A 12,231-nucleotide genomic window follows, 5' to 3' on the forward strand; every position below is an offset into this window, starting at 1 on the left:
TCTCTGCTTGAAGTTCTGCTGCATGTAATCCTGTTTTTACTGAAGACAAACTGGAAGGAGAAACACCTTTTTGTCCTGAGGAAGCTATTTGAGAGGAACCACTCTGGATTTGTATCCTTTCTCCTGGATGTAACTCGTTTTCTCACACCAAGGCACAGAAAGAAATCTGGTTTAATTCCAACCGAATAAAAACAGGAAACATGATGGCACATGATTTATCCACCTTCATATGAGCAAATGATATTTTCTCATATATCACACTGCATGACAGCATGGGCTCCGGCCGCTCCACCTACAACCAAACCTGTAGGTTCACTACATAGCAGAGCATTAAAGATATGGATAAAAAAAACTAATCCGTCATCACCACTGCAATGTCTTGGAAAAATACAATCGGATGAGCTTTGACAGCTTCATCAATTTCTCCTTTATTAAATTAATTTACAGATGTATCTATAATTTAGTCCCTGAGCCTCTAATGTGTGGAGAGACAAAACAGCAGCAGAGTGACCAGAAGTGTGACAAACCATGACTGTAAGATCCCCTCTGTCAGGTCTAGTTTTGGGCAGACAGCCTTTTCTGTGAAGAGTTCTAGGTTATGGAACGCACTCTCAACAGACTTTAAGACAATACCGGATTTTAAAAGGTTTACTTCCAGATTTAAGAACTCAAGAAAGACAAATCAGGTCTGAACTCACCTTTAGTATTGTAATTTTTTCCATGTGGGTGGCAAAATGGTGGTTTAGATTGAATGTATTGACAATGTTCTTATTTCTGACAGATTTTTATTGACAGCCTTGAATGTGATTTACTTAATTTAGCATTTTGGGGTATATATACAGTATGTATTTGTATTTTGTTTGTATATATAAAGGCACATATGTGCATATACTTCTAATTTTGCAATGCAATATAAACTGTGTATACATACTTATTGTGTAAAAGCCCAACTAGGGACGGGCATTGAACATTAGCCTTGGCTAAAATGCTGCAGTATGTGCCATCATTCATGGAACATACTTGTCCCTATCAAATAAAAATCAAATAAGAATCCTCTGGCTGAAAGCGTTAAAACATCTTAAAGTTCTTGCAGCTGCTCAGGGAGCTGACAGGCGTCTCCAGGGTTCTGAACTTCTGCGCTGAGAAGGTGAAGGATCATCCTGAATATGCAGCTCTTCTCTGTGAAGCTCTGAAACTCTGCAGGTGAGAAACTTGACACTGAATTGAGCCGCTTCAGTTCTGGTGGGGTCATGTGATCGTCACGGCGTCGCTCTGCTGTCCCTCAGGCTTCCCTTCCTGAAGGAGAAGACGTCCGATGAGGCGAAGTTCGCTCAGGACGCCACACAAGTCCTCTCTCATGTTGGTACGTGCTGATCCGGACTGCAGGGGGCGCTACATGTCTTACAAGAAGAGCAAGGACTGAAAACAGTTGTATGGAAATAAGAGGAATCAGAAAAGCTTTATTTGTCCCTCAGGAGGGGGGGACTGAGATCATCCTGGTGAAGGTGCAGTAAAGTCACACCTTCTGATGGTTTCAGAGAAGGTGATGTATCTGATCGTGTCTCTGAGAGGATCACACATGCTGGAAGAGTCACACAAGATATGAACTCTGATTTCTGTTTTTTCAACACCTTGCTGGTCTTCTGAGACATATAAGCAGAGGAACGTAGATGCCACAGATGCGGGGGGGGGTCGCATGCTTTGCTCTAACTACGTCAATAAGTTTACAGCACTTTGACTTGAAGGAATCTTCCATACACGCTGAAAAATGATTTAAGAAGGTTTGAAATAAATCAGACAGCCGGACATTTTCTCTTCAGCAGGAGTGAAGGTTGCGTTTAGAAAGTTGTCTTTAGTTGTGGATTTAAAACATCTGGAGCATTTTCCACACAAATACAAACCCAGATGTTTCATCAGCCTGGGGAGACGCAGATTCAGCGTAACCAGCTCAGGGTTTGTTTGTTTGTTTGTTGCTTTTCCAGCTGAAGTTTAAATGGATTTGGGCCTTTTAGAAAAACAAAAGAAAAAGAAAATATTCCAAAATGGTGAAATTCCTAAGAACTAAAAGAACAAAAGTGTTTTTAGAGGAATGATAAAATTCTCCAACAGAAACAGAGTTAATAAAACGAAACGTCATTGTCTGATTTAATCATCTTTATCTTTAACCAACAAAATGTGACGAGAATCCAGTCGGAGTGACATAACCGTTGGCAGGTTTCATTGATCGATTGGTTGAAGAATTTATTTGATCATTTTGAATACAAAAACAAAACAAAAAATAAAAAGTTCAAACGGAATCAGTAGAAGCAAAAGCTTATATATAAATCCCACCTCTATGCTGGCGGCACAGCAAGATTATTCATAACACCTATTCTACCATCTCGGATTTATTATGAATAACAATAATAATAATAATAATAATAATAAGAGGAATAGTTATACAACAAATTTAATTATTACATAAAAATTGTAAAAAAAATTATTTCTACAAGACACTATGATATGTTTAAAATAACTAAACGGATCAATAAAATGTGATAGACTGGCGACCCTGCCTCTCGTCCAATGGCTGCTGGGAGGAGCTCCAGATCCCCGTAACCCTTACTTGGATTAATTGGGTTCAGAAAATAAATGAATGAAAGATCAATAAAATATAATAACTTACATCCCATAATACACACAGAATAATATCATGAAAATGATCCATCCAGTATCAATACAACCAATCTTCATCTTCAAATTTATAATTAATAAACTTTGTGTCGACACCTGATCAGAAGCAGATCCAGAGGCAGCAGCGTCAGTCAGAGGTTCATAATCCAGGGACCACAAAGACCAGTCCAGCGACCGTTCCAACCAGTAACTAAACCAGTCCAGCGGCAGTTCCAACCAGTAACTAAACCAGTCCAGCGACCATTCCAACCAGTAACTAAACCAGTCCAGCGGCCACTCCAACCAGTAACTAAACCAGTCCAGTGTCCGCTCCAACCAGTAACTAAACCAGTCCAGCGGCCGTTCCAACCAGTAACTAAACCAGTCCAGCGGCCGTTCCGACCAGTAACTAAACCAGTCCAGCGGCAGTTCCAACCAGTAACTAAACCAGTCCAGCGACCATTCCAACCAGTAACTAAACCAGTCCAGCGGCCACTCCAACCAGTAACTAAACCAGTCCAGCGGCAGTTCCAACCAGTAACTAAACCAGTCCAGCGACCGTTCCAACCAGTAACTAAACCAGTCCAGCGGCAGTTCCAACCAGTAACTAAACCAGTCCAGCGACCATTCCAACCAGTAACTAAACCAGTCCAGCGGCCGCTCCAACCAGTAACTAAACCAGTCCAGCGGCCGTTCCAACCAGTAACTAAACCAGTCCAGCGGCCGTTCCAACCAGTAACTAAACCAGTCCAGCGGCAGTTCCAACCAGTAACTAAACCAGTCCAGCGACCATTCCAACCAGTAACTAAACCAGTCCAGCGGCCGCTCCAACCAGTAACTAAACCAGTCCAGCAGCCGTTCCAACCAGTAACTAAACCAGTCCAGCGGCCGTTCCAACCAGAAACTAAACCAGTCCAGCGACCGTTCCAACTAGTAACTAAACCAGTCCAGCAGCCGTTCCAACCAGTAACTAAACCAGTCCAGCGGCCGCTCCAACCAGTAACTAAACCAGTCCAGCGGCCATTCCAACCAGTAACTAAACCAGTCCAGCGGCCGCTCCAACCAGTAACTAAACCAGTCCAGCGACCATTCCAACCAGTAACTAAACCAGTCCAGCGGCCGCTCCAACCAGTAACTAAACCAGTCCAGCAGCCGTTCCAACCAGTAACTAAACCAGTCCAGCGGCCGTTCCAACCAGTAACTAAACCAGTCCGGCAGCTGTTCCGACCAGTAACTAAACCAGTCCAGCGGCCTCTGCAACCAGTAACTAAACCAGTCCAGCGGCCGCTCCAACCAGTAACTAAAACAGTCCAGCAGCCGTTCCGACCAATAACTAAACCAGTCCAGCGGCCGCTCCAACCAGTAACTAAACCAGTCCAGCGGCCGCTCCAACCAGTAACTAAACCAGTCCAGCGGCCGTTCCAACCAGTAACTAAACCAGTCCAGCGGCCGCTCCAACCAGTAACTAAACCAGTCCAGCGACCGCTCCAACCAGTAACTAAACCAGTCCAGCGGCCGTTCCAACCAGTAACTAAACCAGTCCAGCGGCCGTTCCAACCAGTGACTAAACCAGTCCAGCGGCCGCTCCAACCAGTAACTAAACCAGTCCAGCAGCTGTTCCGACCAGTAACTAAACCAGTCCAGCGGCCTCTGCAACCAGTAACTAAACCAGTCCAGCGGCCGCTCCAACCAGTAACTAAACCAGTCCAGCGGCCGCTCCAACCAGTAACTAAACCAGTCCAGCGGCCTCTGCAACCAGTAACTAAACCAGTCCAGCGGCCGTTCCAACCAGTACTTAAACCAGTCCAGCGGCCGTTCCAACCAGTAACTAAACCAGTCCGGCAGCCGTTCCGACCAATAACTAAACCAGTCCAGCGGCCGCTCCAACCAGTAACTAAACCAGTCCAGTAGCCGTTCCAACCAGTAACTAAACCAGTCCAGCAGCCGTTCCAACCAGTAACTAAACCAGTCCAGCGGCCGCTCCAACCAGTAACTAAACCAGTCCGGCAGCTGTTCCGACCAGTAACTAAACCAGTCCAGCGGCCTCTGCAACCAGTAACTAAACCAGTCCAGCGGCCGCTCCAACCAGTAACTAAACCAGTCCAGCAGCCGTTCCAACCAGTAACTAAACCAGTCTGGCAGCTGTTCCGACCAATAACTAAAGCAGTCCAGCGGCCGCTCCAACCAGTAACTAAACCAGTCCAGCGGCCACTCCAACCAGTAACTAAACCAGTCCAGCGGCCGCTCCAACCAGTAACTAAACCAGTCCAGCGGCCTCTGCAACCAGTAACTAAACCAGTCCAGCGGCCGTTCCAACCAGTATTTAAACCAGTCCAGCGGCCGCTCCAACCAGTAACTAAACCAGTCTGGCAGCTGTTCCGACCAGTAACTAAACCAGTCCAGCGGCCGTTCCAACCAGTATTTAAACCAGTCCAGCGTCCGTTCCAACCAGTATTTAAACCAGTCCGGCAGCTGTTCCGACCAGTAACTAAACCAGTCCAGCGGCCGCTCCAACCAGTAACTAAACCAGTCCAGCGGCCGTTCCAACCAGTAACTAAACCAGTCCGGCAGCTGTTCCGACCAATAACTAAACCAGTCCAGCGGCCGCTCCAACCAGTAACTAAACCAGTCCAGCAGCCGTTCCAACCAGTAACTAAACCAGTCCAGCAGCCGTTCCAACCAGTAACTAAACCAGTCCAGCGGCCGCTCCAACCAGTAACTAAACCAGTCCGGCAGCTGTTCCGACCAGTAACTAAACCAGTCCAGCGGCCTCTGCAACCAGTAACTAAACCAGTCCAGCGGCCGCTCCAACCAGTAACTAAACCAGTCCAGCAGCCGTTCCAACCAGTAACTAAACCAGTCCGGCAGCTGTTCCGACCAATAACTAAAGCAGTCCAGCGGCCGCTCCAACCAGTAACTAAACCAGTCCAGCGGCCACTCCAACCAGTAACTAAACCAGTCCAGCGGCCGCTCCAACCAGTAACTAAACCAGTCCAGCGGCCTCTGCAACCAGTAACTAAACCAGTCCAGCGGCCGTTCCAACCAGTATTTAAACCAGTCCAGCGGCCGCTCCAACCAGTAACTAAACCAGTCTGGCAGCTGTTCCGACCAGTAACTAAACCAGTCCAGCGGCCGTTCCAACCAGTATTTAAACCAGTCCAGCGTCCGTTCCAACCAGTATTTAAACCAGTCCGGCAGCTGTTCCGACCAGTAACTAAACCAGTCCAGCGGCCGCTCCAACCAGTAACTAAACCAGTCCAGCGGCCGCTCCAACCAGTAACTAAACCAGTCCAGCGGCCGTTCCAACCAGTAACTAAACCAGTCCGGCAGCTGTTCCGACCAATGACTAAACCAGTCCAGCGGCCACTCCAACCAGTAACTAAACCAGTCCAGCGGCCGCTCCAACCAGTATCTAAACCAGTCCAGCGACCGTTCCAACCAGTAACTAAACCAGTCCAGCGGCCGCTCCAACCAGTATCTAAACCAGTCCAGCGACCGTTCCAACCAGTAACTAAAACAGTCCAGCGGCCGTTCCAACCAGTATCTAAACCAGTCCAGCGACCGTTCCAACCAGTAACTAAACCAGTCCAGCGTCCGCTCCAACCAGTAACTAAACCAGTCCAGCGGCCGTTCCAACCAGTAACTAAACCAGTCCAGCGGCCGTTCCAACCAGTAACTAAACCAGTCCAGCGGCCACTCCAACCAGTAACTAAACCAGTCCAGCGGCCGTTCCAACCAGTATCTAAACCAGTCCAGCGACCGTTCCAACCAGTAACTAAACCAGTCCAGCGTCCGCTCCAACCAGTAACTAAACCAGTCCAGCGGCCGCTCCAACCAGTAACTAAACCAGTCCAGCGGCCGTTCCAACCAGTATTTAAACCAGTCCAGCGGCCGCTCCAACCAGTAACTAAACCAGTCTGGCAGCTGTTCCGACCAGTAACTAAACCAGTCCAGCGCCCGTTCCAACCAGTAACTAAACCAGTCCAGCGGCCGTTCTGACCAGTAACTAAACCAGTCCAGCGGCCGTTCCAACCAGTATTTAAACCAGTCCAGCGGCCGCTCCAACCAGTAACTAAACCAGTCCGGCAGCTGTTCCGACCAGTAACTAAACCAGTCCAGCGGCCTCTGCAACCAGTAACTAAACCAGTCCAGCGTCCGCTCCAACCAGTAACTAAACCAGTCCAGCGGCCGTTCCAACCAGTATCTAAACCAGTCCAGCGGCCGTTCCAACCAGTAACTAAACCAGTCCAGCGGCCTCTGCAACCAGTAACTAAACCAGTCCAGCGTCCGCTCCAACCAGTAACTAAACCAGTCCAGCGGCCGTTCCAACCAGTATCTAAACCAGTCCAGCGGCCGTTCCAACCAGTAACTAAACCAGTCCAGCGGCCTCTGCAACCAGTAACTAAACCAGTCCAGCGTCCGCTCCAACCAGTAACTAAACCAGTCCAGCGGCCGTTCCAACCAGTATCTAAACCAGTCCAGCGGCCGCTCCAACCAGTAACTAAACCAGTCCAGCGTCCGCTCCAACCAGTAACTAAACCAGTCCAGCGGCCGTTCCAACCAGTATCTAAACCAGTCCAGCGGCCGTTCCAACCAGTAACTAAACCAGTCCAGCGGCCGTTCCAACCAGTAACTAAACCAGTCCAGCGGCCGCTCCAACCAGTAACTAAACCAGTCCAGCGGCCGTTCCAACCAGTAACTAAACCAGTCCAGCGGCCGTTCCGACCAGTAACTAAACCAGTCCAGCGGCCGTTCCAACCAGTATTTAAACCAGTCCAGCGGCCGCTCCAACCAGTAACTAAACCAGTCCGGCAGCTGTTCCGACCAGTAACTAAACCAGTCCAGCGGCCTCTGCAACCAGTAACTAAACCAGTCCAGCGTCCGCTCCAACCAGTAACTAAACCAGTCCAGCGGCCGTTCCAACCAGTATCTAAACCAGTCCAGCGGCCTCTGCAACCAGTAACTAAACCAGTCCAGCGTCCGCTCCAACCAGTAACTAAACCAGTCCAGCGGCCGTTCCAACCAGTAACTAAACCAGTCCAGCGGCCGCTCCAACCAGTAACTAAACCAGTCCAGCGTCCGCTCCAACCAGTAACTAAACCAGTCCAGCGGCCGTTCCAACCAGTAACTAAACCAGTCCAGCGGCCGTTCCAACCAGTAACTAAACCAGTCCAGCGGCCGTTCCAACCAGTAACTAAACCAGTCCAGCGGCCGCTCCAACCAGTAACTAAACCAGTCCAGCGGCCGCTCCAACCAGTAACTAAACCAGTCCAGCGGCCGTTCCAACCAGTAACTAAACCAGTCCAGCGGCCGCTCCAACCAGTAACTAAACCAGTCCAGCGGCCGCTCCAACCAGTAACTAAACCAGTCCAGCGGCCGTTCCAACCAGTACTTAAACCAGTCCAGCGGCCGTTCCAACCAGTAACTAAACCAGTCCGGCAGCCGTTCCGACCAATAACTAAACCAGTCCAGCGGCCGCTCCAACCAGTAACTAAACCAGTCCAGTAGCCGTTCCAACCAGTAACTAAACCAGTCCAGCAGCCGTTCCAACCAGTAACTAAACCAGTCCAGCGGCCGCTCCAACCAGTAACTAAACCAGTCCGGCAGCTGTTCCGACCAGTAACTAAACCAGTCCAGCGGCCTCTGCAACCAGTAACTAAACCAGTCCAGCGGCCGCTCCAACCAGTAACTAAACCAGTCCAGCAGCCGTTCCAACCAGTAACTAAACCAGTCTGGCAGCTGTTCCGACCAATAACTAAAGCAGTCCAGCGGCCGCTCCAACCAGTAACTAAACCAGTCCAGCGGCCACTCCAACCAGTAACTAAACCAGTCCAGCGGCCGCTCCAACCAGTAACTAAACCAGTCCAGCGGCCTCTGCAACCAGTAACTAAACCAGTCCAGCGGCCGTTCCAACCAGTATTTAAACCAGTCCAGCGGCCGCTCCAACCAGTAACTAAACCAGTCTGGCAGCTGTTCCGACCAGTAACTAAACCAGTCCAGCGGCCGTTCCAACCAGTATTTAAACCAGTCCAGCGTCCGTTCCAACCAGTATTTAAACCAGTCCGGCAGCTGTTCCGACCAGTAACTAAACCAGTCCAGCGGCCGCTCCAACCAGTAACTAAACCAGTCCAGCGGCCGTTCCAACCAGTAACTAAACCAGTCCGGCAGCTGTTCCGACCAATAACTAAACCAGTCCAGCGGCCGCTCCAACCAGTAACTAAACCAGTCCAGCAGCCGTTCCAACCAGTAACTAAACCAGTCCAGCAGCCGTTCCAACCAGTAACTAAACCAGTCCAGCGGCCGCTCCAACCAGTAACTAAACCAGTCCGGCAGCTGTTCCGACCAGTAACTAAACCAGTCCAGCGGCCTCTGCAACCAGTAACTAAACCAGTCCAGCGGCCGCTCCAACCAGTAACTAAACCAGTCCAGCAGCCGTTCCAACCAGTAACTAAACCAGTCCGGCAGCTGTTCCGACCAATAACTAAAGCAGTCCAGCGGCCGCTCCAACCAGTAACTAAACCAGTCCAGCGGCCACTCCAACCAGTAACTAAACCAGTCCAGCGGCCGCTCCAACCAGTAACTAAACCAGTCCAGCGGCCTCTGCAACCAGTAACTAAACCAGTCCAGCGGCCGTTCCAACCAGTATTTAAACCAGTCCAGCGGCCGCTCCAACCAGTAACTAAACCAGTCTGGCAGCTGTTCCGACCAGTAACTAAACCAGTCCAGCGGCCGTTCCAACCAGTATTTAAACCAGTCCAGCGTCCGTTCCAACCAGTATTTAAACCAGTCCGGCAGCTGTTCCGACCAGTAACTAAACCAGTCCAGCGGCCGCTCCAACCAGTAACTAAACCAGTCCAGCGGCCGCTCCAACCAGTAACTAAACCAGTCCAGCGGCCGTTCCAACCAGTAACTAAACCAGTCCGGCAGCTGTTCCGACCAATGACTAAACCAGTCCAGCGGCCACTCCAACCAGTAACTAAACCAGTCCAGCGGCCGCTCCAACCAGTATCTAAACCAGTCCAGCGACCGTTCCAACCAGTAACTAAACCAGTCCAGCGGCCGCTCCAACCAGTATCTAAACCAGTCCAGCGACCGTTCCAACCAGTAACTAAAACAGTCCAGCGGCCGTTCCAACCAGTATCTAAACCAGTCCAGCGACCGTTCCAACCAGTAACTAAACCAGTCCAGCGTCCGCTCCAACCAGTAACTAAACCAGTCCAGCGGCCGTTCCAACCAGTAACTAAACCAGTCCAGCGGCCGTTCCAACCAGTAACTAAACCAGTCCAGCGGCCACTCCAACCAGTAACTAAACCAGTCCAGCGGCCGTTCCAACCAGTATCTAAACCAGTCCAGCGACCGTTCCAACCAGTAACTAAACCAGTCCAGCGTCCGCTCCAACCAGTAACTAAACCAGTCCAGCGGCCGCTCCAACCAGTAACTAAACCAGTCCAGCGGCCGTTCCAACCAGTATTTAAACCAGTCCAGCGGCCGCTCCAACCAGTAACTAAACCAGTCTGGCAGCTGTTCCGACCAGTAACTAAACCAGTCCAGCGCCCGTTCCAACCAGTAACTAAACCAGTCCAGCGGCCGTTCTGACCAGTAACTAAACCAGTCCAGCGGCCGTTCCAACCAGTATTTAAACCAGTCCAGCGGCCGCTCCAACCAGTAACTAAACCAGTCCGGCAGCTGTTCCGACCAGTAACTAAACCAGTCCAGCGGCCTCTGCAACCAGTAACTAAACCAGTCCAGCGTCCGCTCCAACCAGTAACTAAACCAGTCCAGCGGCCGTTCCAACCAGTATCTAAACCAGTCCAGCGGCCGTTCCAACCAGTAACTAAACCAGTCCAGCGGCCTCTGCAACCAGTAACTAAACCAGTCCAGCGTCCGCTCCAACCAGTAACTAAACCAGTCCAGCGGCCGTTCCAACCAGTATCTAAACCAGTCCAGCGGCCGTTCCAACCAGTAACTAAACCAGTCCAGCGGCCTCTGCAACCAGTAACTAAACCAGTCCAGCGTCCGCTCCAACCAGTAACTAAACCAGTCCAGCGGCCGTTCCAACCAGTATCTAAACCAGTCCAGCGGCCGCTCCAACCAGTAACTAAACCAGTCCAGCGTCCGCTCCAACCAGTAACTAAACCAGTCCAGCGGCCGTTCCAACCAGTATCTAAACCAGTCCAGCGGCCGTTCCAACCAGTAACTAAACCAGTCCAGCGGCCGTTCCAACCAGTAACTAAACCAGTCCAGCGGCCGCTCCAACCAGTAACTAAACCAGTCCAGCGGCCGTTCCAACCAGTAACTAAACCAGTCCAGCGGCCGTTCCGACCAGTAACTAAACCAGTCCAGCGGCCGTTCCAACCAGTATTTAAACCAGTCCAGCGGCCGCTCCAACCAGTAACTAAACCAGTCCGGCAGCTGTTCCGACCAGTAACTAAACCAGTCCAGCGGCCTCTGCAACCAGTAACTAAACCAGTCCAGCGTCCGCTCCAACCAGTAACTAAACCAGTCCAGCGGCCGTTCCAACCAGTATCTAAACCAGTCCAGCGGCCTCTGCAACCAGTAACTAAACCAGTCCAGCGTCCGCTCCAACCAGTAACTAAACCAGTCCAGCGGCCGTTCCAACCAGTAACTAAACCAGTCCAGCGGCCGCTCCAACCAGTAACTAAACCAGTCCAGCGTCCGCTCCAACCAGTAACTAAACCAGTCCAGCGGCCGTTCCAACCAGTAACTAAACCAGTCCAGCGGCCGTTCCAACCAGTAACTAAACCAGTCCAGCGGCCGTTCCAACCAGTAACTAAACCAGTCCAGCGGCCGCTCCAACCAGTAACTAAACCAGTCCAGCGGCCGCTCCAACCAGTAACTAAACCAGTCCAGCGGCCGTTCCAACCAGTAACTAAACCAGTCCAGCGGCCGCTCCAACCAGTAACTAAACCAGTCCAGCGGCCGTTCCAACCAGTAACTAAACCAGCTGGATGTAATCAGATCAGCTCCTCTGTTAGTGGAAACACCTGTTCTACGTGGACAGGTAGATCCTTAAACATGGCGGGACTTTATACACCTCCGGCGGCCCGATGGAATTCCACTTGTCTGAAACAAACTGGTGCCGCGTGGCGTCATGAAACACAGTGTTCGACACAACGTCGGTACAGAATGACCAGTTCTGTCCAGTTCTGATTATAAATGGTTCTCCTGCTCACACACACACACACACACACACACACACACACACACACACACAGCTGTTCTGGTCGTTTCTCTGCTGATGCTTCGTTGCTTCGACCCGTCTGCTGCTGTGACGGATGTTTTCTGTCGGCAGGATACCTGATGAGGGTTTCCCATGATGAAGTGAAGCAACACGTGATGGAATGTGTGAAGTCCTTCTACAACGACGTGGCCCCCCCCCAGCAGCTCGATGGTACGGACCGCCTCGCCACACCAGAACCAGAACCTCCGACTCTCCTCTGTCCTGCTGGCTTCTCTGCTGGAGATGTTGTGTTGTTGTTAAATGTTTGTCAGGTTGGTGGCCTAAAAGGTCCAGAGTTGGTCTGAACACAGGAAACTGGCTAACTTCCAAACATCATG

General features: G+C 50.6%; 1 protein-coding gene across 1 annotated transcript in view; it reads left to right on the forward strand.

The window, feature by feature from the left end:
* Nucleotides 1-12,231, forward strand: part of cfap69 (cilia and flagella associated protein 69) — a gene marked incomplete at both ends in the record, with an annotated part of 56,841 nt that overhangs the window by 1,041 nt on the left and 43,569 nt on the right. The window contains 4 exons of the mRNA XM_079259255.1: nucleotides 46-111; nucleotides 1,094-1,203; nucleotides 1,287-1,363; nucleotides 11,966-12,064. Of these exons, the coding sequence (XP_079115381.1) occupies nucleotides 46-111; nucleotides 1,094-1,203; nucleotides 1,287-1,363; nucleotides 11,966-12,064 (352 nt within the window). The remainder of the gene's footprint in view (nucleotides 1-45; nucleotides 112-1,093; nucleotides 1,204-1,286; nucleotides 1,364-11,965; nucleotides 12,065-12,231) is intronic.

The sequence above is a fragment of the Telmatherina bonti genome, assembly GCF_933228915.1.
Source record: "Telmatherina bonti genome assembly, chromosome: 19".
Classification (NCBI taxonomy): Eukaryota; Metazoa; Chordata; class Actinopteri; order Atheriniformes; family Telmatherinidae; genus Telmatherina; species Telmatherina bonti.